The 27,194-nt window shown below is 40.0% G+C and overlaps 1 protein-coding gene across 3 annotated transcripts in view; it reads right to left on the bottom strand.

The window, feature by feature from the left end:
• Positions 1-11,667, bottom strand: part of NUDT14 (nudix hydrolase 14) — a 63,630-nt gene extending 51,963 nt beyond the window's left edge. The window contains exon 1 of one of the 3 annotated variants that reach the window (XM_064511974.1): positions 11,274-11,667. In XM_064511974.1, the coding sequence (XP_064368044.1) occupies positions 11,274-11,354 (81 nt within the window). In that variant the 5' untranslated portion in view covers positions 11,355-11,667. The remainder of the gene's footprint in view (positions 1-11,273) is intronic. The other 2 variants (XM_026114101.2, XM_064511973.1) reach the window with 2 other exon arrangements.
• Positions 11,668-27,194: the final 15,527 nt, after the last annotated feature.

The raw sequence follows: 27,194 nt of genomic DNA, 5'->3' as shown, positions 1-27,194 counted from the left end.
ACCCCCCCAATATCAGTTCAAAGCGACAGATGCAACTGGCTCGAGGTTTTGCTATTTTCTTAATTTCACTTTTACCTTTCAGTTTTGAAAGACTAAGTTGAAATCTAATTCCTATAGCACTGGCCAACTCCTCATCATCTTTCCTTTGGGGGAAAAAAAAAGATAAACAAAAATATACAAGAAGTAACTTGGAAACATCCTTCTAACCTGTCAGCTATTTTGAAGAAAACACAAATACAAAGAAATGCACCTGTTCCTTAAAAGTCATATATAACTAGCATTGAATTAGTGATTAATTGAACTGATTAGTCATTTATATATAGTTCTATGTTTTAGGACAGTACCGTTGAAATGTTTGTAACATTTCTGTAATTTCTGTAACAGTTTAAAAATTGAGATATACACAAAAGAACTACCTAAGCCAACTGCCAAATAGCCTTTAATCGCTCTTTAAAAATGGCAGCTCCTTGTAACAAACTAAGTTCTCAGTTATAGTTTCATCCAAATGTAGAAATCAGGGTTTTACGGAAAACAGAAATATTAGGCTAGTACTTGTCCAAATCAGGATCAATAAAGCATGCTGGTTTTCCTCTCTCTTTTGCTGTGTTCACCACTATTTTATTTTTTAATGTATCATTATGGTTACTTTAAATATAATCTTTGATCAATGATTTGGGGAAACTTTTGGATCTGAGCGACTCCAGTGCTGTACTGATACTACAAGTGTTATATTCAAGGGATACCATCATGGTCAAAATACAGCACGTAGCATTTCTGTAACACAAACAGCTCCTTTTACGACACCAGGTTATAAGACATACTTATTCATCCCAGACTCTAGCCAGAATTCATTGTTCTTTTAAAAATTAGAGCTACGGTTACAGTACACATGGCCAGGAGCAAACGGCGACTAAACGAGGCCAGGCAGACGTCTTTGCATCCTTAGGACAGAGGCGGCACATATGAGAGATCTGAGGTCAGGAAAGACAGATGGTGGGCATTTCCATTACAGCTAAGTCACCTCTTGTCCTTAGACCGTGGAGCTTTTTGTTTTCCAGTTGGCGACTCTCACAGTTTGTGTTTCTACTCTATTTTAGCAAGGTCCTCTTTCCTTTTACAAACTAGGAGAATATATTGTGGAATAACCTCCTAGAGCTCTGAAAATAAATCTTACCAATACTTTCTCAGGGTAACACCAACCATCATTCCCGCTGCATACCCTCTTTCTGCTAAAGTAATATACTATGAAAGTGTTAATGTGAGGACTGTTTTTTCCATGAGATTTCCTTAAAAAAAAAAAAAGTCAGAAGGAATTCTAAGTCTGTGAACCGACATACAGTCCTATCAGAAAGCACACAGAAAGTTTCTGCTGGCTTTCTGCGATAATTGTATCACAACTATAGGAAAAGGGTCCAGGAAGAACTGAAAACAAAGAACTTCATGAAGTATAGAAAAAATATTCTAAGGAACAGTTACGCTTATGCATAATTTTCAACAAGCATACAATCACATTACAGAATTGGAGAAATGTAAGGCTGGAAAGACCTCACAAGATCACCCAGCAAAACTCTCTTTAACAGAGGCAGGATCAAATATATGTTATGTGAGTGCTATATAACATACGCCAAATACAGAAAATATGACTGAGCATTATCCACTCATTGCTTCCAAAGAGGCTGCTCCATCACTCAAACTATTCTATCATTCATGCAGCTTTAGCTTTAAAATAAACACTTGTAATATATTTGTAATAATATTGAAATATCATTATTCTAGAAGTAAAGGACCTATAGTTTGTCACAAATGCTACTGAACAATAATTTAATTAAAATCACCATCTGTATTGCTTCTCTTTCTATATTATTTTTCAAATATCGATGCTTATTCTTCCAGGAGGGTAAACTTTTCCCGTATTTTCTATTTTCCGAGAAAGAACATCTCTCACCTTTAGGAGTTTAGCCTCATTTCCCTATAATGTATTCATCACCACTCAGCACATCTGTCCTAGCAAATCCCATTTCCTGTTCTATTCATGAGGCTCAGCAACCTGGAGCTTTAGTGATTGCCGCCACACTTTTCCCATGGCCTTCTCACCTCTCACCCCCCCCACGTACCCCGCTCCCATTGTTTATCATCTGTTCTCCCCTGCTGCAAACTGCTGTCAGATGTTCACTTATCCCTAATCTTACTCACTGCCTTTGATATTCTTTCTAATCCAACAACCTGTCAACTGGGGCATCAGCCCATGTCCAGACCAGCTGCTCTGTCACAGGCTGTAAGATTCCCTCTCAGCTCCATGAGGCATTTAAAGGATTTTGACACAGCAACCACAACGTGAAACAAATAATTAATTCTGTTTTGATCAGCGATCATGGCTTTAGTGTGACATGAGTCGACCGCTAAGAAAAACTGAGCTTTAGTTTGCTTAAACTTCTGTAAACTTTACTATTTATGTATTAAGAAGATTTTGACCAGTATCTGAAGGATAATACTATCAGAAACTAAGTTCTTTGACACAAAAGATTTGTTCTAGCTAAAAATTATGTCGAAAAAGTCATCTGAATGCAAGTCAGACAGGCAGTTAACTTTATATGCCTGCTGCGTAAAAAATACTTATTTATGCAACATCAACTCATATGTAAAGTTTTCAGAACACAGGAACTGACCTTTTGCGAGTTGTAGCTGAGAATACAATTGCATTTCAAGTATGGCAGCAGCTGAGGTAAAATCACTATTTAAAATGCACGTGAATTTTCTGGAATATAATGAAGTATGTTTTCATTCCATCAAAAACTATTTATCTACTCAGACATTTTAGAGAATGTTCTCATTTGTGGAAAATGTCAAATTTCCATAAAATTCAGATTTGCTATAAACACTTAAAATGTTACAGTATTCATCTGCTTTAAAACACACCAAATGCACACAGTGTCAGAGCTGAAATAATGATTCAGAGGACAGACTTTTTTGTACCAGGGAAAAAAAGTAACTGCTATCTAAGCAAACATATGTATTTTGATCCAAACTGAAAAACAAATACAGCATTTAGTAGTTGAAGCACATGAATACTAGTTTATTTCTCAGATCTAGCTGCAATCACTACAAAAGTCATAGTACCAAAAAGTCAAAAAACTGCTTTATACACTATAGTAGTCATATTTCACACACAAAAATATAATAAAATCTCAGTGTTGGATATTATAGCACATTTAATTCCCTGAGAACTAAATTACTTTCATTCTTAGGGCTTGTCTACACCAGGGCACCTAGAAAATTAATCTGATGAACTTGAATTCTGCTAGTTAAACTCCATTAAATTCCTATGGGGACACAGTCATTCAGTTTAGTTTACTGCTCCCTTAGGGCATACACTGGAAAGTTAACATGGATTAAGGTAGGGTAGGAATTCAAAGTGCAGTCGTACTTTGAAAATGGTTTAACGTAAACAGAACCAAACTCTTTGTTGTAGAACGAGACATGGAGCTAATCACGGAAGTCCTGTGTAGACAAGCCCTTGCAGATGAGGCTACTGGAGCGGTATTGTCAAAACCAATGCTTTTCCAACCTCTTCATTTGCAGACCTGCAAACATCTTCCAGTGAAGCTGCAAACCTAGTGTAGCACATTAAAAACTACTGACAGTTGATCTGCTTTTCTTAGCTAACGTATGTGAGCCACCTACAAGTAGTCCAATGGCCAACAATGAGCAGGGTATCAGAACTTGAAAAATATTCGTTTAACCTAACTACAACTTACGTACTTCCTCCTAATACTAGCTTTCAATTTCATGGCTATTTCACAGTAACCATCCAATTCCCAAACACTCATGTTCTAGCTATTAATGACATTAAATAAGATTTTAGCATTCACTTAGCTAAGTGTAGATCTATTTCAGCTCTGCGCAAGGATGATACGAAACATGATCGACATTGCCATATTCTTTCCAATAAGAGATATTTGCTGTCGTTAAGTTTGTTGACTCATAATATGAGTGATCTAACAACGTGAAGTTTTTTCATTGCCAACTAATTTCCATGTATTTACTTCAAACTACCCTAAGTTCTCTTGCTGAAGCATACTGGATATAGAAATTAAGACTAATACAGCACAATATTCACTAAAACAAAGAAGAGTGCTGGTGTTCTTTTCAACTACTTCTCTTATTTGCTAACTCCACTTATTACTTCTGCCTTTGAGGTAATTCTTAAACATCTCAAGCTAAAATAACTCGTACAACTTTCCAGAATTGCATGCAAGATACATGGCAGAGCCACAAATGGATACGCTTAGATTCCTTAATTTCTCTTCTTAAACTTGTGCCCTTATTGCAAAGAACAATTCCTCTAGAAGAAAGTATGTGTTCCCTCAGGATCTAACTCCCTAATGCTATCATTGCTAAAACTTTGTGTTACCTTTCTTTCATGCATATAAAAGAATCATATTGCACTTCAACCATAATTTGCCATTAACATGGCAGCAGTCAGATCAGTCAGATCAAAAATAAGTCTCTTCCAGCATCCTACCTCTGACAGTGGCCAAGGCGCTTGATGAAGAACACATTGGCAAGATGCTCTCAACCTCCAGCAATTTGCAGCTCAGGGACTTCCTAAGCTAGAAGTGGTTTGTTTGTACTTAAGAGTAATACTGTATACTGACATAAGAGATCAGAAAAGCTGAAGAAATTAAAATGAATTTTGCAGACAAAATACATCTCCAGTTATTGCACTACTGCTTTGAAAAAATGAATTATAAAATAAACATCTTACTGGGTAGCATATTTCCTACTACTGGAGCCTTTTGAAGAGTCAACAGAAGAGCGTTACTAGTTTGAACAGGTAACTTAACAATGTTTACTGCCTCAACAGCATCATTCTTGTCTGTCAAAATGGAAAAGAATGTTTTATGTTTATAAAAAAAGCAGAAGGAAGTTCCAGAGAGTATTTCAGGCAGCTGGGCACATTCTTGTTGCTATTATCGTACATAAAATTCTGAACGTAAAATCAGATTGTTATTAGAACACCACACAGCTTTGCTTTTTTCATCTTCAAAGTTCTCATGACATAAGTGATATAGGCTTTGCTTCTCCTCTGCAAGCACACAGCTCATCATAAAATTAGGGTCTTAATCTTCACGGCATCTTTGAGACATGTAAATTGCAAAAACACAGAAATAGAGTGGTTGCTCACGGTCACAGAAAAAAGCAGTATGAAATCTAGGCTTAGAAATAAGAAATTTCTGGTACACTCATGAATTGCACACTACTCCTGAGGAACACTTCCTATCCATTATAATGTTCATTATGTGTTAAAGTCTACAAGAGTCTTGAAAATGATTTTAGAATGACTACAAAACTTGAAGCTATTAAAAGTTAATTCCCTTAACACTGAAAGAAAACATCATGCATTAACACAGTATTAAAGAGAACATTTTTCACATTCTTAGCTTCAAAATGAATGGCTCTAAACTTCAAAATAATAGTGGAATAGTGTTGCTCAGGCCCTGGACTACTCTGAACTGTGGAAGCAAAGTGAAGCTCACAAAAGAGGAAGAAGTTCTGATGTACAATTACTGATTGTATTCTGAAGTCAACATGGACAGAGCTTTCCAGGTTTGTCCCATATCACTGAAAAAGATGCCCATTCACCATTCCACAGATTTTATATATAACCTCACTTACATACATACTGGGAAAGTTAATGACCGTTGATAATAGTCTAGCAGCAAACTTCTGAAAGATCCTGGGCAGAATGCATGCATATGTTTATAGACTGCGAGGAAGCAGTGGCAACAACTCCCTTGCCAGAGCAAAGCTATAGGAGTCTGGGCTAGGTCCACAAAGGCTTTGTGGGCTCTGGGCAAAACTTTCTGAAACAGCTTAAGAAGATATTCCCCCAGCCAGATGCTTCCCCTGAGCTGATACTCTGCCTTCCCTTGAAGGATCCAATATAGAGATCACCAAAAAGAATATGCAAAGGCACTTCACTTTGTCCTCTGCAAAGCTCAGCAGTTTAGCTTAAATTGCCAATGAAGGTGGGTTTGAACCGGAACAGCAAAGAACTGGAGCAAAAATACTTTCCCTTCTGCTGATTAGCACCGGGACATAGTGCACACAGCAACCTCTTAAGTTACTGCAGCAAGATTCACCAGAGCCCTGTTTGTCAAAGCATCATGTTAGGGCCCAAATCCAACATATGGAACCACTGAAGCTCCTGCTTCGCTGCTGATTAAGTCTATGTTGAATCCAGATTCCCATTTGGGTACTTAATCCTGCCCAAAATCCTGACAACGCTGCTCAACAGTTGCTCAGAGTTTATTTCATGCATTGGTCTCAGCACGACTCTTAAACTTGGTATTTTCTATCTAATATATAGTCCAGTGCCTGGCTAACATACACAAAAGAGAGCTGAAGATTTACACACAAATGTGTTTCCCAGCAATGAGAGCACTCTCCTGTGATGTGGGAAGCAATATTAATTGAAGCAAGATCTTGCAGCCTGACTCTACCACATCCCAGGGAAATGCCCTAGCCCTTGGGCATAGTGTTAATCTCTCATTAGCCATCCCTCTGGTCTCTTGAATAAATTATTTATGAAAAGCAGAAAAACTTCAATAGGAAAAAGTGAAAAGAGATTTGCCATGGAGTTCCTGGTAGAGAAGACAATCCTCTAGGAGGTGATATATGTTAAAAAAAAAAAAAAAAAAAAAAAAGAGCCCACTTTAGACAACAAATCAATTTGCACTTTAGGGGCAAGTACACATTAAAACCAGCCAGATGGCTATCCTATATATGAGATAAATGAATTCTCCTCTTTCTGAATCAAGCAGAAAAAGAATATATAAGCAGGGTTCCTACTGACAAAACGAACAGCATACTCAGCAGGCTATGTAAGGTGCCTTGGCCATCTCTTGCTCTCACCACCCTCCCCCCACTTAAAATAAAACATATTTCTTGACTAAGGGCTGTGTTGCCAGGAGAGGGTTCACAGCTAAAAATTCCAAGTGAAACGCGGGGTCTGTTCTGAGGAGCTGTTAGATGCCTATTTTGAAGAACATAGTTTTAAGCTTTACCTTACCCCTCTGCATTTGCCCATACAAACCTGGCTATAGCTTTTTCATTCCTTTGACTCCTTTACCGGGCTTCTGTTTCTACCTTTGTACTGTACAAAGACTGCACAAATCATTTAAAAATTAGTTGTTACAGGGATGTGTCTGGAGCCAGGCTTCTCCCCATAACTTGGATGCTTCCATGCACGCATGGTTCAAAGCCCAGAAAGCTTTCATAAGGGCGTACACCTACTTCTATTCTTTGTAAGAAATATGCAGAGCTCATTACTTTCATTAAAGAAAAATACAGTCAGAGAAAGAGGGAGGGAAAAAGCCTCATATGAAGAGGTCTCATGTCCCTCAGTTAGAGGAGCAGAGCCATGGCTGGCATGAATTGCCATAACTTCAGGAACTCCTAAGAATTATGATAAACCTCAGTAACTAAATAGCCAGAAATCTACATTGTCCTTCTGCTCTTATAGTATTTCTATATATAACCAAATGTATCTCCAAAGATACAAAAGCTTCAATCCAAAACAGAACTCAAGCTTTTAAAACAGAACACAGGCAATCTTAAGACTCCAGTACAAATCTAAAAAGACTCTGCTGAAATTCTGTCTAACATGAAAATAACCTCCTGGCTTGATTCTAAGTACATACGACTTTGTTCCTTCATGTGTCCACAACTCCTTGTCTGAACATCTAGACACCCAAGCAAAATATTCAGCTAGCCTAAATACTAAACAAATCTCTGGACCAACAATTCTGAATGTGTTAAGTGCCTCTGACAAACAGAAAAACAGCTAGGCTCTGGCTTCACTCTTGCTCTGGTGTGACCACAGTCTTTAGAAGGCATATCCAAGTATGGGCTTACAACAGAGTTTCCTGAGCATTTTGTTTAGATTTAGCTCCTCCCCACCCCCCTTAGGGAAAAAAGTCCACAGATCATCTTGTATCTCATTTAGCAGTAAGAAGAGGAAGGTGTGCATAAACATTTAGCATGTACAGTAAGGTAGTTGACCAGACCTGCTGGAAAGCACCAATGTGGTACTGCCAATTGCATGAGAATGTATGCATACAGGGTATATTTTTAATTTGCAATCATTTCATGGATCGCTTCCTGGTAACTTGCAGAGTCCTGGTGGTCTGCAAACCAGCTAGAGCAACAGTGATTTACAACTCAGTGGGGTGTAGTTTGCATGGATAAGGCCAGACTTGTATGATAGACTGTAATATAAGTCATCTATATCTGAACTTACATTTAACTGTTGAAGACTTAACTCTTTTAGCTACTGCAATGGAACCAAAGTTACCTCCACACAAGTAGATGAAATGATTAAGAATCATTCCTGTAATATAAGAGCTCATGAATGCTCAGAGATAAATATTAAAATCATATACTGTTTGTAAAAAATCTTTGAATTTTCTGTTGTAGAGAAAAATAGTAGTCACAAAAAACAAACAAATGAAGTAAAAACCTTGCATTCTATTTTTATACGACCTTGAACAGATGCATCTATGCTTATTTCAGGAATATACCTGTTTAAATTTCAAAATGACAATCTTAGTCTAAACTATCATTCACCAAAATTATTTTAAATATAAAAATATGCATCAATGAGTCTTATTCTGACTACAATGAATTATAGGTCACATAACTATAGCTTCAAAAAATACCTGTAAGACCACCTCAACCTTTCCAGCTATGGCACAATGCTATATACTGTGTTGAATAAGTATCCAAACTAGTTTACAACAAATGCCGTTATTTAAATTTTCCTCATTTTGCTTATTCTATTATTCAGAAAGACTTTCAGTTTTGGATGGAGTTTAGCAAGCCAATGGAGGGAATCTGTGGAAGGGGAAAACTAAATTCACTCTAAGATAAAGTACCAATTGGGAACTGAGAAACAGAAAAGTTTCTTTTTCCAGCTAGTGAATAAAAAAAAACAGTTGTATACAGGGAAGATCTATTCACCATAAAACTATTAAGATCAAGGGCTAATTTTAAATCATTTTCAGTTTCAGGTGAATGGAGGAATTTTCAAAAGTTCTTAAGCAGATCAGGCACCTAACTCCCTCAGATTTTAGAGACCTAACTGTTTAGGTATTTCATGGGGTTTTCAGCAGGCCTAAACACCGCTGAAATAGTCAAATGACTAAAAATATTTACCATCTCCTTTGGCTAGTAAGTCAGTTTTTAAATGCAAAATGTGTTTTTAATAAACCTGGGGCCTGTCTCTGGGTCAGGTGCTGACAGTTGTGCACTCATTCAGTTTATGCTCACAGCAGGCTGAACCCAAGCCAGCTTCTGTACAGAGGCCATATATGCTATATTTTCATGTACATTTTAAGATGTACTGGCCAAAAGAAACAATCTCTGCCCTCAGTCAGCCCCCAAACACTCATTTCTAACCACCACATTATTAGCACAAGCATTTCAATTGTATCAGAGACCCTATTGGTCTTTTAACCTTATTTAGGTTAAAATTAACTTCTTTTTTCGGCTAGACTAGATTGAGTTTGACCTGGACCAGATCCCTGATCCAGCTCACTATGCTGCTGCACAAGCACTTGTACAAGAGGAGAGAAACTGAGAGCAAACAGCAAGACATGCAGAAAGGGCACGTCTACTTTTTCTGGTGGTGATGCCCATCTATGTCAACTCACAGCACGCGAACGTACAGCCTGAACAAACACATCCTTATTTCTTCCTTAACATACTCACCACGTTTAAGAGACTTGTATTTCATTAAAAGTAATTTTATAACAATGACTTGCACACTTTAATTGAACCCCATTTTCCATGCAAATACAGCATGACTCAGAAATGAAAACAGGACCTGTCATTTACAAAATAAGCCAGCAAAAATTCAGAGTATGAAAAAATGTTCTCTAGGTTTTTTTCTGATACCTAAAAAGAAATAATTAATTCAGTGTAAAACTTACAGTTGTTTGCAAGTCAAAATGTTTTAATTATCTCAAACTGTGAGAAGAGAGCTTGCTTTAGGAGAATAAAGTACGATTAAAAAAAAAGATAAAATTCAGTTAATCTGCATCTGCTTTTTCTGCAAGCTATTCAAGCTCATTTTTCCTTTTTTGTATCTTATCTCACTACTGGACTTAAGCACACCTCCTCCATATGCATTCCCTCTTTTACTTTTCTAACTGATGTCCTCAGAAGGAAAGAAAGTCAGGAATAAAAAAGAGCGAATGAGAGTGAACAAACATGGTGTGAAGTACTTATTTCTAGGGCTGCCTAAACTCTTCTGTGTTCGCACTTCCATCACCTTTCCCGGGTAAGAGCTCACACTGGACTGACCAACGTTGAATTCCCAACTAGAGAAACCACCATTTTCCACACAGAAACCCATTTGCAGAAAACATTCATCAAAGAAAATTTATTGTTCCACCGTATGAGAAACTACTTTCATTTTATGCGCTACATTCTTTCTATTGTTGCGGGTTGCAATTCTCAGGGATCCTCTGGAAAGTGATTCATGGAGACATAAACATCGTAAGGAAAAGGATTTCCTATTACCGCTTCCAACGCACATGTGTCGCAAAGCTGGCCTTCGCGCAGCAGTTACATAATGTTTGACAACGTAAATAACCATTTGTCTTAGGGCAGGCGCGCAAGCAGGAAAAACCGCATGGCTCAGCCACACAGCTCCGAGGCCAGCGCGACACGCAGCGCGGGCGGCCCAGCACACCGGTGACCTACCGCCCCGGCGCCGGTAACGCGCCCCAGGCGGAGCTGCGGCGGCCCACCAGCCCCAGCGGGCTGCTTTCGCAGGCGGGCCTGCTTCGCGCTACCTTCCCTTTACACCCAGCGACCACCTTGGCGGCCTGCCGGGTGCAGGGAGGGCTGCCCAGGGCAAGGCGGCAGCTGTGTCCGCGGCCGGGCCGGCCGGTGGCGGCGGCGCTGAGCGCTGGCCCGGCAGGCGCCATGAGCCTGAGGCGCAACTTCCGGGGGCGACGCCACCAGCGGCCCAAAATGGCGGGGGGGGACACGACAGGACGTCCTACGGGCCTGCGGGGCGGCCGAGCCAGCGCTGCGCGGCGGCGGCGAGCCGGGCGGGCGGCGGCGGCGGCGGCGGCGGCGGAGGACGCCACCCCTCCCAGACAGCCCCGGCGGAGGAAGGGGCGGGCGCTGAGGGGCGAGCCGCCTCGGGCCGGGCCGCCTCGGGCTGCCCCGCGCCGCCCGGGGCCGCCGCCGACGCCACTCACCTGCCGGTAGCAGAGGCGGAAAGGGCGCAGGTAGAGGGAGGAGGCGCAGGGCTGGATCACCAGCTCCTCGATGGCCTCCATCTCTGCCGGGGGCAGCGGCCGCCAGGCGGAGGAGGAGGAGGAGGAGGAAGAGGAAGGCGGAGAGGCGCGCGCAGCGCCCGGCTGCTCCCGCCCGCTTGAGCCGCGCCGCTGGGCCCGGCGCTGCTGCGCCCTCCGTGTCCCGGGGGGAGCCGAAACGGCGGAGTTTATCGCCAAAACAGCGACACGCAGCAGCGCGGAGCGGCCCTGTCTCCTGCCTCGCTGCACAAAACGTCTTTGCGAGGCTGTTAACTCAGGAGCGTTGGGAGCCGTTCCTGTTTCTCAGTTGTTTCCCCCAGCACGCTGCAGTGCCGGGGAGCCTCCCCTGGGCCCTGTCCCGGGCCTCCCTGGGCCTGCCGAAAGCTTTGCCCTGGCCCTTGCTGCTAAAGCAGGAGCCTGTACGCTTGCCTCTGCAGGGTTTTTATATCAAAGAGGAAACACGTATGGTGGCGAAAGCCTAGCCATGAGAAGACCCCATCCCTTGTAAACCATAACTTGTAACCGCTACGTTTCGGTCTCGTAACCTGAAAAACAACGGTCGTTTGTAACCTGTAACAGTGAATTTGGTGGTTCTGAAACCTGCCCTGTCGTGACCACCGTCCAGTTGCAGCCACGCACCTGGGTGTGCTCCCCGGCCGGTGGAAGAACAAATGTGGGTTTTACCAAGCTCATCTGGCAGTTTTCAGCTACGAAGTTACAAAATAGTGACCCGCCTTTATTCTGTTTTTTAAACTAATCATTATTAGATTTAACAATTTCCTGCTATTCATAGGAGTTTGATCATCAATATGCAACATTGGATTATGTTGTCTTTGCTATTTTTAATATTCCCAATAATGAATTTATACGCTCATGAGTATTAGACTCTCGCAATTTGTCACGGTCATTATCTTTCTGATTTGTGTTCGGTTTCCATGCAGTTGTTTCTGTATACAGCTATTTCAGTTGCCATATAAATCGAATTATTTTTTATGTCAGTATATTGACTGCACTGAGAATAATCTGGAATTCCTCCCATCTGTTTCTTTATTTTCTGTTCTGCTTTCACTGCGTCATTAAGAAAGTTTATCAGCATCTCATGTGGTAGTAAGAGTCATAGCAGTGTGGTTAAGAAGAAGGGAGTCTACTATTACAAAACTTGTTAAGTAGATGAGGTAGCACTTATGTGCAGCACGCTTGCCATCAATTCTGATAAAACAACTGACAAAATACTAGAATATGTTTTATGGAACTGAAAAGTGTTATGTTTTAAAAAGCATATTTGCAAAACTTTCATAACAAATAGGCAACTCAGTATTCTTTATTATCTGTCTATTTGAAAATGTTTGTGTAACTCCATGTGCATCATTGGATCTGTCCCTACGTTTCTGTTTCTTCAGCATGATCTTGAGGTCATTCAAACCTCCTGGGAACTTAAGCTATATTTTTCTATTAAATTATTTCAGTCTTCCAAGTCCAATTTAAGTATAAACACAGTTTCCATGCATAGCGAGTTTACAGTATCTCTGTTTGCTTATGTTAAAAGTTACTGGGTACCCTGGTCGGTTCAGCCAGTGAGATTGCCCTCTTCAATAAACATTCTGACACCACTTTAAGGTTTTGAGTGTGTGTGGTTTTGGGAACATGTCATAGGGTGTGATGAATTGCTTATTCCATTCTTAGGTGGGAAGCTTTGGGGGTTGTGATATGTCACAGGCCTGATCTTTCTAATATACCTGGAACAGTTGAGCATATTGTCAGAGGAAAAGATCATCACATTTTGAAAAGCTCTTGTGTTGCAACCGTAATCGAAAGTTGCGGACTTCTGCACTGCATGGTGTTCAGTGTGAGTGTGCTTGCTGAACTAAGGATTTAACAATCTGAGATTAAGGGAAGCCCATATATGACTTGCTTAGTGTTATAATTTTACAGGTGAAATCTGAGTGAGAAAATGAGTAGGAAGAATATGTCCTGCATTGAGCAACTGGTTGAGCAACTGGTGTTGAGCAACTGGACCTGAATTTCATTATGGCCTAGATATCTAAGGCCTCGATATCCTGTGTCAACAAAGTAGCTTTGCCAGTCCAGGAACAATCCTGAAGAGGAAATCTCCCTCTGCTCCCACATCTTCCTACGGACAATAGTGAGGGAGAATAACTTCTGAATGGGTGATAGGCACTTCTGCTTTCCCATCTCCTTTGCACTGCTTTTGTAGCTTGCCTACGCTAACTGGTGCAGAGATGCTGCAGCAGCTGTCCCGCTCTGCAGTCAGGGTAGCTCTGCTCACACAGTGCACGAAGTCCCACCAGGACAGACGTGCCCAGCACGTACTAGCCGCTCCTGCTGAAGTAACTCGATTCCAGAGGACGTTGAGAGGCCAGGCTTTGCTCAGAAGAAGTGCTGCCCCATATGGATCTGTAACCTCAGTTCACTATTAACTTGCAGCTCTCTCTCCTGCTCCAATGTGTGTTATTAGACATCTCTATGTGTCTGTTCCTGTTTTAAAACATTTGTGTTTAAAGCATTTGTGTTTCTTTTTCTCTAGAAATCTGTGAAAACAGATATTCATAATTCCAAGGTGTTCAGATGCTTTGTTTGTGTCTATTGGTTTCAGTGACATCGTTCCCATACTAAACAGATGTTTAACTGCTTTCAAAACTTTTGTTTTCAACTAGTGCCACTCCATGAAGTCTCATTTATATTTCTAGGATATTCTCCCTAGGTCTTGAGTTGCCAGACTTTTTAGGTCCTAAATCACTATCAGCTATCACAGTTTATTTGCAGTCCACTATACGTATTTACTACTACACTTCTAACTGAAATAGCTGCAGATGCTTCACAGACCAATTGCCCTGTGCCATCACATCTTCCTTGCTAAGTGTCATTGTTAATTCTACTCCCAGAAAATCAGGAAGGAGTCAGAATGGCAGGTTGCCTTTTACAACGTGAAATGCCTTTCTTTGTAAGTGGCCTCTGAATTATATGTTGTGCTCTTGCCTATTAAAGTAACATAGATAATATTGTGAATGTTGTTGTGGATGGTTTCCTCATGAGTTTTTTGGTTTCCTGTATCTACTGGTCTTCTGTTGGAAAATACTTTACTAAAATCTAGATGTTTTACCTGCAGAGGTTCTAAAGGATCTGAGAACAGTTTTTGTAACTGTGTAATAAATACCCTAACAAAGAAAGGCAAAAATGTGATTAAAAATTTGTTTCTTTCCTGGAAGGAAACATCAGCAGGGTAGGTCAACAGGGAGAGGAGAATAAAAGAGAGAAGTGTCGTGTCTGGAACTAAAGAGTCTTGGGGGAAAATTCACTGGAATTTCTTATAAAAAATGAAATGTTAACATTAGCATTAAAAAGGAATTATTTCTGCTGGGTAAGTTTCTTTGTTTAACAGACTTCTCTTTCCTTCAAAGCAGTGTTTGCTCTGTATTATGTTGTGAGTAACTTTTATTACCAGCAAAATACCCAAACAATACTTCTTTTTTCTTTTAAAAAATCCCCTTAAGTTTGCAGTTTCTGCAGACATGGTCCTTCCCTCCGTTCTGCACACACAGATACACAGTCCTTGGGCACGTGCTTTGCAGAGGGTCAGGTTGCATCCTTATTAGCAGTTTGTTTTATTGCTGTTTGCTTTGGGACACAACAGGGAATGTTTCCTGCGCAAGCCTGGCACTGCTGCCCTTCTTCGCCTGCCTCTGGCAGCTCCTGGAGCCAAGCAAACCCCCTGGTCAGCACCTGCGTGTGTATCAGTGTGAGTTGGGTGACTCAGGATGGTCTTCTGCCACCTGCCCCAGCCCATCTGTGCAGGCTGCAGCCCCACTGTTTACCTTGGACACGCAGGAATGTCCCTTGAAATGCTTCCCTCTTCCTGCTGGAGCTTAGCACAGTGCCTGAGCTGCTGGCTTCATTCATGCACAGTTAGGCAACACGTTTTCCGTAGTGATTTTTGTGCATGTGTGTGTGTGTGTGCACACTTTTAAATTCAGTTGATCCTTATCAGGCTAACTTTGCTCTTTGACATGCCACTGTCCATGAACAAGAGTCATTGAGTCCTGAGCCTTCCTTATCGCCAGAGAGCTACTTACTGTATTGCAGAGTATCATTGTTTTCTTACATTTCTTTTGATATTTGTGAATATTGTAGCTACTAAGATACTGTCAGTCTGAAAGCCTCAGCAACCAGAGGTGCGCTGACTTGCAATTCTTACCTTTCATTTTTAAAAAGCACATTTCTAAACCTCATGTTTGCAGAGAAAAAACCTGTGGCAATCCTGTGGCTTGTGAGCTGCTAATGCCACATATTTAACAGAAAGGCTTTCATGTAGGGGTGACCGATAATCTGAATCCCCGGGTTTGAACAGAAGACAGCCAGCAGAAGCTGCTGAAGCCAACACACGCTGGCTGACCAGGGATCCAGGTGCATGGCCGGTTCAGCCCTGTCCAGCGTAGACCGCAGGGATGCCGGCAGAGCTGTTGTCCTCTGCCTAGAAACTACTCCCAGAACTTCCTCCTTCTCAGCTCCCTGGGCCGTATGCATTTTTTGCTAAGGTCAAATAAGGGTATCGGGAAGGCTGGACACCTTACTGTAAAGAACCCATTGGTAAAATGAATAAAAATGTTCAAGATTCAGTATATTTTGTAATCTCATGCTGGGAATCCTTCCGTTTGGGAGTATGAAAGTGTGTCGTCTTTGTTTGGACTGTTCTTGCATTCCCAGAGAGACTTCAGTATTTAGTGCCTTTCTGGGGATCAAATGCAGGGTTTTTTCCATAACGAAGTGGCTGTTCTGAAGCTTGCCTTCTAAAGTTTACCCCTTAGGCTTCTGAGGAAAAGCAAACCTAAAGCTGCCAATATCTAGCTTTTAATTATTATTCCATTCTGGGGCATAACCACCCTGGTTACATTCATGAAAGTCAGGAATCGTGCTTATGCAATTCTTCTGGCATTGTAAATAGAGCCCTAGAGAAATTTGGTTTTGTTTTAGTAGTAACTTTTTTGAGAGACTTTTGTTTTTTTCATTTTACATAATTTACATTCCCATTACTAAATACAAAATCCGAGGTCTGCACTGCAATATATAACATTATGCACAACAATTTTATTCACCGTCGTTTGGTTCAGAGTCACTTTAATCACATGAGTAGCCCCAGTCAGAAGAGCTCGGAGTAATTATTCATGTATAGGTTTGCAGAATTTGGTTCATAAAGACTGGCAGCATGAGCAAGACAGGAATGGTGTGTGGCATTGCTGGTGTTTAGCATTCCAAGGTAGAGGAATATTTCAATTTTTTTCTCTCAGATTTTTCATTAGCTTTTGCTTGTTTTCAGAAAGCCAAAATGTGTCTCCTTTAACAAGAAAAGACCATCTTGCTCTTTACTTTGCAAAGTCAAGTACTGTCTTGTGGCTATAGTAGAAAGCTCACCTGCATGAAGCAGAATAGTGTCATTTGACATTCGATCTGAAACTTACCCATCTGCCCTTTGAAATGAAGGGCTGATGCAAAGCTTTTTTACTGCATAACATCATTAAAATCCTTGTACTAAATGTGGTAAGAAAAATAATTTAAATATACTCAAAATAAATATAGATACGGAGATCATGACATGTCAAATCAATCTCTCCAAAAATACTGGAGGAAAAAAGCTCTTAAATATAAATATGTAACTAATCAATAAGACAGTTCATAAGATATTCATAATATAATATGACAAGTTGCAATATGGTATAAACTAGAGGGAGGGAGGTGAGAACGGGGGAAATAAATTCTGATTTCTAGCTTTTTAGCTAGGGAAAGAACAAACACATAGCCTGTGAAAAAATAAGAAACAATATGCATGCAAAATTCAGATAGTTTTTAATTATTTTAATTACTATCCAACAAATGTTGCCTGCAGCTAACAGAATGGAAATGATTAGAGGGAAGACTTTGATTTTTCAATAAGCTCCTCTCTAACGAGGGAAAAAGGATAACACCTTGTTGTTTATATTACAGTACATGTACAGCTACAGTCTGGGTCTCATTATGCTAGATGCTGTTCAAATACAGGTAGAAAAACAGTATATTTCCCCAAAGAGCTACAAACTAATTTATATGAAGGAGCAAATAAGACTAACATACAGTAAATAAGGAACAGCTGAAGGAAAGTAAAGGAATAAAAAGAATCTGATTTTGTTTGGCCCGTATGTGTGCAGTATAGCTGTAAGGAGAAAAGTATTTTGGTTTCTCAGGGAATCTTGCTGTTCCAATAGTTTGAAATAGTCTGTAAAAAGGTTTGGAGCCTGAGTTCTTGGATAGTTGAATGTTGGCCATGACTCTAGCCATGACCCTGGTATCTTTGAGCTCTCCAATTACCATGACAGTATGCCTGGTAGCCTGCCTTGGACTGCAGACAGGCAAAGCCCAAGGGTCCTTAATCTTCAGGCAGTTTGCCTAGCAAGATTTGTTGAAGCTGTGGGAGCTGGAAGCCCTGGTTCTCAGGAGACTACCAGCTGGGCCACTCAGAAGCCAGGGCTGGCAGATTTCCAGTGAAAGCTTGCCTGTTTTCCAAAGGAATTTAATTGAAATCAACTTGTTTCTATGAAATGTTTCTGTTCAGTAAATTGATATATTCCAAAGAAAAAAATAGTTGATTGGACTTTTTACCACCAGATGTAGGGAGCAGGTACCTGGCTTTTATTTTGACATATTTAAATATAAAGACATACACTTATATATGTGATCTATGAAATGGAAATGGAAGGACTTACATTTTCCTATCCCTTCTTCGTTAAGCATACTAAGTTATTTTGTTATTTATTTGTATTGCAGCAGTGCTTAGGAATCCAGCTCATCAATATCAAAACACAGAACAAAACAGCCTAAATGCTTTTGAGAGATTCTTGTGGCTAGAAGTAAGTTGGAGAAAGCTCTGGGGAAGGTTGGGATAAGCTCTCTCAAACTACTCCAAGGAAATGCAACATCCGTCAAAGAATATATCTGATTGAAGGACAAAACAGCGAACAGAGTCTGGTAGCACTGCTGCACTGGAGGAGCTGGGGTGCAGAGACAGGGCAACAGGATGCAAGTGTGGGAGAGTTCAAGTCATGAAGCAATATAAATCATGGTTCAGATCATGATTAAGCTGGGGTGATTTAATTCACTTGCAACTAGCTGATCTGATCTGTTGTTGAGAACTCACTAGAAAGTCAGAGACTTGTTCTTTGATCATACACAGGGCTCTACAGCAACCCAGGGCTCTGAAAAATAAGATCCGAGGCATCCTAAATTGGGCCCTCATAACTGTTGGCATTGACATTTCCTAACTTTTGAGTACTTGTCTTTGTAACCATGACAATGTTATTTTAATACAGGTTCTGTGCATTTAGACATTTTCAATACTTCGGTTAGAGCTGAGCAAAAAAAAATCCCCAAACCAAAAAAAACAAACATCAACAACCAAAAAGTCCCACATTCCCTCTTCTTTGTGAACCATCTCACTCATTTTATTCTTTTGTGCATTCAGCTCGCTGCATTTCAGTTGGAGACCTGGGCATTAGTGTTCTCACAGTTGGACTCGGCCCAGGGATATCCAGCCCTAATCTCTTTCGATCTCCTGGAACAGTCTGTTTGCACCTTGCATTTGCAGTGCTGCCTCTTGTAATGCCTCTTCCTTGCCTTCAGCCTCCTTATTAGAAAGCCTCCAGAAGGAGAGGTGGACGTATTCAGCGTTGATAGATGTCAAGACCAAAGGAAAGGCTCTCTGTATGTTCCTCCTTTAGTTTGGCTATATGCATGTGCCGAATAATGTGGCATCTCAGCCGAACAAGACTGATGAGTCCCGGGGGGCATTAGGATCCTCTTTGGTTCATATTATGCAAGAGGTGTCATTGCTTTTAAATCCGTAGGGAGCTATTCATTGTATTGCTTTTTTGCTGAGACTGGATCTGGTATTCCAGTAGACTAGACTGGCTGTATGAAGAAAATGTGCTCCTTCATCAGGATCAGGGATTATATGTTGTTTTAACCACAGTTCTCTACAATAACTGCTACAGTTTTCTACTTGGTATTTTAAAGACACATAATCCATGTATGCTAATATATCTGTAAGAGAGATTGTCGTGACTTAGAGCCAATCTTTGGCAGAAACAATAGAACAGACTCACAAACAGGTGGTTCTCATCACTGGATGCATAATGCTGTATGTATGCATTTTAGCTGTTTGCCTAATGCCCTGATCCCGCAGAGAATGCAATTCCTTCTGGACACAAATGTGGATACATTTGCTGTAGAAGGTAACTAGGTACTTACTTACCTGAGGTGTTCTGCTTGGTACCTGAATAAATATTGCTAGACGATCAGGCAAACCAATAGCACATAATCTGTCATTTCTAAGGATAGCGGGGCTATTTTGTGTACATAAGAAAGGAAAATACATTTAGAGAGAATGTGGATATTCTGTCCTTCATTCATGTGTGACCAAATTCTAATCTCTTTTAGTCTGCCATAAATCCAGAATAACCAACTGAAGTCAGTGCAGTTCCTGGGGATTTGTGCTACTGTAAATGAGAAGAGAACTGAGAATTTTTTCTCCCTCTCTCTCATAAAAGTGAGAAGAAAAGCTGGGATGTCAGCCTGACTGTGTTTCTTTGTTTTGCTCACATTATCATCAAATGAACATCATTTAAACCCTTTTCATTTCATTTTAGTTTTTATATGTGGAATATAATAGAATGAGAGCATTGATGGTTTCTTATTTTACAGGAATATAAACATTAAAAGTCATTTTTCTTTTACACATGAGTTAGGAAGCATAATTTACTTGAAAGGACCCTATTATATACTCAGTGCTGTATTTGTTTATCTAATTGAATAGAAGAGCATTTACTGCAGTTTCAAAGTTAAGCCAATAAACATTTGTCTTTGTATTGTGGCAGCGATGTTTGACAATTGGATTGGGCAACACCCATTTTAACTGCAGTTTATTTTATAGTATTGATGAAGCAAAACTCCTAGTTCATTGTCACTTCCTTGCTTGTACTGTTGCCACGAGTCAGATATTTGGCAAAAGATGCTGAAAGCCTTTCTTACAAGTTGCCTATGTTACTTACATAGTCTTTGTTTCCAACACCACCAGGTCACCTCACTCACCTCCCAATCTTTCATTTTGCTTCACATATCCCTCGATCGGCTCTCTGTGCAACACCGCATAGAGAAAAAAGCAGTATCATTTTAAAAGCACATGCATGTCTAATTGCTTCAAGAGGAAAGCAGCAGGAAAATAACTAGAGCCCGTTCCTCTCATATTCCATGCTCACATCATACACATTTGACCATCCATTCTGTCTACTTCAGATTCAGGAACATCATGTTTATAGCAGTGCTTAAAAAGCCTTTATTTTCTCTGTCAATCAGATGATGCTGTTAGCACTCTTATACTTAAAAATACTTAAGATTACTGTAGTTTTTTTGACTCTGTCTAAATGACATTCTGCATTATGCTGCCTGTATCAACCTAGCTTCTGGAACAACTCTGCTAATCAATTCATTTTGGGAACAGGATAATTGTGTTCATTCAGAAGTAGTTTCAGTGCCTATAGTGCATAGAGACTACAGATGAGATCTTTGTTACAGAAGCATGAGATCAATTCGTGATTCCAGGCCATGGAATAAGTGAATTCCTGACTGAACGTTGCATCGTTTTTATTTTCCTGGGACAGCATTACACTTTGTCTCATCACTGAAAGAGCTATGTTCATCAGATACAGGAAGTCCTGCTAAACATCCATAACATTACATTAACAGCTGCTAGCAGATCTTTGAATGCCCAATGATCAGGGGCGAGTTTGCAAGAGATTTGGTACTTCTTTGCGGTGATTGTTTTCTTCAGTGGGCTTCAGAATCTAAACTTCTTTAAAAAAAAGGGCAGTTAATCCCTAAGGTTGTGAAGAAACCTTTTAAACATGCACCAGATGGAAATCAGTGCAGCAGTGTCTGCAAGCAGACTGATACCCTGAGAGACAGTCTGAAGGCTGATACTGTTCAGATTAAAGAAGCAGTCGTGCAACTTAGATAGGATCATTAAAGTACAGGAAATCTGCAGGTCAGCAGTGAGCCCTGTCTCATTTCACATCATTGATAGGCTTGTTTTTGACTGTTACTGAGGAGAAACCCAATTTTCTCTCGTATTGATTTATGCTACCTCTGTTTTACATAGACAACTCCCATTACTTCCTTTGGCAGTGGACATAGATAACTGGCTCAATAACAGAGCTGACCAGAAAAGAAGATTTCCAATCTATAGGAAATAAATTTGTTTTTCTCCACTTGTTTTCTACACTTCCCAAGCAAGGAGAACAGATTGCTATACCAAAATGGTTTTAGAAGTTCTGAGGAGAAGAAAACAATTTTCTTACAGCAAAAAAAGAGAAAAGATGTTGACTAATGAATGATGAAATGTTTGATTCCAACTGTTTTGATCTTGGTGAAGCCCTTTGTGTTGAAGTCTTAGTGACTGGTTTATGTGGAGTGATATCTAGGGACATCTGCAGCTCTAGGTTCCAGGGAGTCACTCCTTTGCCCCAGCTATGTGTCTCAGGAGGTCTCTGGTCCCTCCCTGTGGGTGAAATTCAGCAGGATTTCTGCACAGCCTCTCTGGAAAAACTAATTGTTCAGGGCAACAAAAGCACTAGATTTCCAACTCCAGCTTATTGGACAAACTCTCTGCTGACGTGGTGTTGCTGTTTACAGTAGAGGAAAATGAATCCTTACCTTCTGAACGTCACATCCTTACCTTCTGCTGAATGTCTCAGTGAGAACAGGACTTCTCCTTTGGTATGTGAGGTGACGTAGGGGGAAAAGGACTTAGGCTTTATGTTTCTGCCTCTTCATCCTTCCTCTTATTCCTCCTTCCCTTGATTTTGGGGTAGTAACTGCTGCTGGAAGAAAAGGGACAAGACATCTGGCTTTAAAGGAGATGAATCTATGAATAGGAGTCTTCAGGCTTTAATTTCTACCCAGTTGCAGATAATAAAGTAAATCTGTGTTGCTACCAGATGCTATGTGCAGACCGAACAAGATGTTTGAAGGCCTAAAGTGTTATTAGTAATCTGGTGGCAGCCAGAAACTTTAAAATGTAGCACTCCAGCCCCAAAGTTATTACCACTCAAACCAAATTGTATGTGATAGTAATGGAAATGTTACTGAAAGAAAATGAGCAGAATCAAGCCCTGTCACAATCGATCTCATGCTTCTCAGCTAGCAAACTGAGCAGGAAAGTGTTAAATCTTCTCCAGGAACGCTGTAATGGGAGAAGCTCCAGTCATCTTTACCTCCTAAATCACTTGCAAACTAAGTATAGAATTAGATCCTCCAAATTAGGTCATCTGTTTGCTTTATTCTGAAAGATTTTTTATTAAAATAAAGTTTATTAAAATAAAGTGTTGTCTGTTTCTTCTCCCAGACAGAAAACAAACATTGGCATCTAGAGTGGTGTAAGATGAATATTTGGTGTTGGGCAACTTGATTAAAGTGTATTCCTTGTAATGAGCGGTGCCTCCCTTATCCTGCCATTGTGTTCATACAAAAAAAAAAAGAAGGGCTTGGCCTTTCCCATTGTATAGTCACATTTTCCAAGTTCAGTCAAAAAGGGTTTTATAAAAAGCTTAAAAAAAAAGAAAGATGAACTTTGTCTTTCGGTAAACCAATGAGGCAACTCTTAAATGAAAGTAATCTCGTGCATTTTGTATATAGGAAAACTGTTGTAGTTAGTGCTCTTGCTAATCTACCCAAGGAGGAAGATAATACTGATAAAAATGGTCATGGGATAAATGTTATCTGAACTTTTCTTAAAACTTTGCTACTAAAATTGAGGCCAAATTTTACTTAAAACACTGGGAAAGTTTATAGAGGAAGAACTTACTTGCAGCAGAAGAGCATAGATGTATATTGTACTTTCATCACTGCCATCACCAAAGCCAACAACTACATTTATCTACCAGTGTACATTAAACTAGCAATCCACTGATGTAATTAACAGACATTATTAGCCATAATTCCCTAACTCAATCAGCTTTAATGGGAAAATCCTAGAGTCTCTGAATCCTGTTTGCCATTATCCAGAGACAGTTGGTTGTTGGCATTCACCTTTGTGCAAGCTGGGCATAAAAAATTAAAATGGTGCATCATATGCTTCAATTTTGGAAACATCAGAAAGAAGCTATAGTTACTAGACAGGTATAGCTATCCTCCAAAAAAATAAAGGAAACCTGAGTCTTGGGTTAAGCCATATCTTCAACTCTGTTTTGTGCCACTTTTGTCTATTTTAAACACTCAGCCATGGATTTTCCTCAGTGTCTTCATTTACTGGGTATTACTGTACTTGTTCCACCACCACCAGACTTGGTAAACAAGGATATGCCCAGGGAAAACCAGACATGGTTAAAAAGGTTTGTGTATTCAAGCAAAATCTGGTTAGGTTAGTGTAGGCTTCTAGCAGCCAAAGTAAAACAGTTGTGTAGGGCCAAGAATTTCAAGATAGAAAGGGCTGGAGGAATTCTAAATATGCTACAGAAGTAGAAGCAACCGGACTTGGCAAAATCAGAGGAACAACAAATCCCAGTCGTCAAACAACAGGGTGGTGTCAAAAGTTAAGAGAGTGAGATGGCAAAAGGTTTGGGCAGAGGCTACAGAGGATATCCAGGAAGCAGTGTTAGAGACCTGGGTCTGGATGGAGATTCAAAGTTAGCTGTAATGAAATACTCTTTCCCATAGATTTTTGGTTCAGTGTAAAAATAAATTCCTGACCTAAAATTGTCCTTTAGTATAATCAAGGGATCTGTATTGATGAATTAATCCTGAGAGATCCAACAAAAACACAACATTCTTGAGATATACATACATACAGATAATATGTATATATACATACAAACATAGTTATGTAGATATGGATTAAATGGAGATAATTTTGACATGATTGTTTAACTAATAGAAATATTTCTTACTAGAATTATATTAAATAATTATGGTGAAGAATCTAATTTTCTTGTGCTTAACCATAGTTATATATTGACACATTTGTTTTTAGGTTTTCTTCTTTTCCTTCCTTATTTTAGGGATAATTGCATTCCCCATAGCTGCTTCACTAATAGAAAAGCATTTATCTGTGGAACTTGCATCTGAGAAGCTTAATGTATAAATGCTGATGCCTGTTTGGCAAGACAATTAGCAAAGTGATGTGGATATTTTTATAGCCACCAATTACACATTAATGTGTATTGATTGAGAGGAAAGCAGTGCATGCACCAATTTCTCAGCACAAAAGAAAGACCTCTGATGCACTCAGCCAATATGGCATTTTTGCTGTATGAATTTCTTTGTTTTTAGCACCAAGTTCAATGTAAAAGACAGGTACTTTCAGTTAATTAAAACTACACGTCTTATCCAGGAACACATCAATAGATAGGTGTGTAAACGGTATAGATTTTATCTCACTCAAAGAGAACATGGGTTTGGTTGAATCTTACTCTTTGAATTTGTGTTTGTGGCTTATTACCATTGTAATCAACAAAATATAAATCTTGTACTAAGTGTTCTCTTGAACTTGATAGTTCTGCAGGATTTTTTTTTCAGCAAAACCCCTCCGTCTGAGTCCCCAGAGAGCTCAGATGCTTTTTTATTCTTGTGTTGGAGTGATGAGACCTCGTGGATTTAGCATGAGGGTGAGTCAACAAATATAACCCCACATCGCTCCACCGGGTCTGGCATCCAGCACCCAGGCTGCCTTGACAGAATAGGTGCACGTGCCTCTGCAGGGCTTGGAGCCTGCCATGGGGCGGAGACACAGCTCATGCCAAAATATGCAAAGAATTAGAAATGAAGAGTCTCCTAAGCCTATACAACATGCATTTTTAAAAATGCCTAGATCTCTCATCAAAGTAAAGTGTAATTAGGAATATTATTGCATGCCTTCTTAACTGGAACAGCTTGTGACAGAGGAGTATTTGGGAGGATTTCAACCTGACAACAAAGTGCAAATGGTTGCGTGTGCTCCGCTAGTGTGGGAATGCAGTCCTGCGAATGCACATGCATGTGGAGCATCTGAATGGCACGTTTCAGGAGGACTGCTCAGGTGTCAAAAGGGACTCCCAGAAAAGTTGAGGTCAGAGTTTAGGCTGTGTTCACAATAAGGCATTGCTAAATTACAAGTCTTTTGGACTGCTAAGCATGATTAAGTCAGCCTCCTGTGAGACTAGTGAAAATGTTAGAGAGGCCTGTGATATTTTAAGAGAAATCTTTTCTCCAGATGTAGATAGCAGGGATCAAAATTTTGCCCTATCTTACAGTTATTCTGCCAGACTGGAAGCCAGCGAAGTCAACAAAAGAACCAGTATGCCGTGACTCTCGAAAATTTTTTTCCTCTGACAGCCACCCAGGAGAGTGAGACACTGGCAAGTGCATGGGAGGAATTCACTGTAGATAGAGCAGCAGAGAACAGTGACATAGACAGGATTCAGGGACATATAGGGATGGATAGACAACATGGGGTAAAACATGCCTTCACTCTTCTCATGCTATGGCTCTGCGCTGCCGTGGCCAGAGGAATAATATCCTGGGGACTATTCACCCAAACAGTCTGGCCAGAGGCCAGGCATTAATTTCTCTGAGATACTGTGGGGGAGTGGGGTAACATGAAGAAAAGTGTTAAAAATGAGAAAAAAAGGATGAAGATGTTAATGATGTCTGCTACTAGCTTTCTTAGACAGTCCACTGCTCATGCAGCCCTAGAGCAAATGTAGGAATAAGGTTGTTATATTTTATTTGTACTGCCACTAATTTTCATATATAATGATTATTAAAGCATTCTCTCTCTCCTTTTTTTCTTTTTTTCCCCCTCAAATACATCCCTTGGTGGAAGTCATAACTGGAAAGATTTCTTTTAACACAGTGCATTGAGAAGACCTATTGCCTGACATTCAACAGTTAAGTTATGAAGTACAGGACACTTGAGTAAAAAAACCCTACTTGCTTTGATCTTGCAGTTAAAAAATGATTAAAGTATAGAATTGCATGTGCCAACATTAGACCTCCACCCACAGAGAGATTTAAAGCTGTTGGGGGGAAAGGAAAGCTGAAAGACAGGTTAAATATAATAATTCAGAAATTGAGCTGCTTTGTTAATTTCAAAGATGTTTAAAATAAAAGGGTTTTTTTAATATACTATTTGTTATACTAGATCTAAGAACCTTGTCCCAAGATGTTTCCTCTTGCATACAACCAAAAAGCAGAAAAACGCTAAAAAGAACTAGCATATCAGAGAGCTGCATTTTCATATTTTCTGTTGAACTGAACTCAAAGGATTTACACCTTTGAGAAGGATTCCCTCTTCCCCGTGTCGTACCTCCACACTGCTTCAGGTGACCCTTGCTCTCCCTTCTGCTCGTGTGCTGCAAATAGAACAGACTGGGGTATTCAGGAATATAATATAGTATGCAGGCGTGAAAAGCTTTCCTCTTTTAATCGTATGCATATTGTCATCTCCCAGGCACATGAAATTACCTTGTGGAATTGCAATTATGAACTTATTGCTGTTTTATCTAATTGTTAAAGAATACGCAGACGTGTTGAGCTGGGTTTCTGGCTCCTGTCATGTAAACTGCTCCAGTGAAGGCACACCCTTACACCCACATACAATCCTGATTTAAATCAGTAGGAAGCCTCTGTTTTTTGCATAATCATTTCTGTAGCCAGTGTAAAAGACATAAGAAAATGTATTAACGGATCCTTGCAGTATTACAGCTGCCCAAGCAAGCTTCTTAATTCTTTTGTAGTGACAGCTCTTCTAGTGCAAAGTCAGGTTCTGATCTTGCAATGTCCTTGATTATA

The sequence above is a fragment of the Dromaius novaehollandiae genome, chromosome 5 (genome assembly GCF_036370855.1).
Source record: "Dromaius novaehollandiae isolate bDroNov1 chromosome 5, bDroNov1.hap1, whole genome shotgun sequence".
NCBI classification, from domain to species: domain Eukaryota; kingdom Metazoa; phylum Chordata; class Aves; order Casuariiformes; family Dromaiidae; genus Dromaius; species Dromaius novaehollandiae.
Note: the sequence above shows the minus strand (reverse complement) of the source record. Positions and strands in the feature narration are given on the sequence as shown.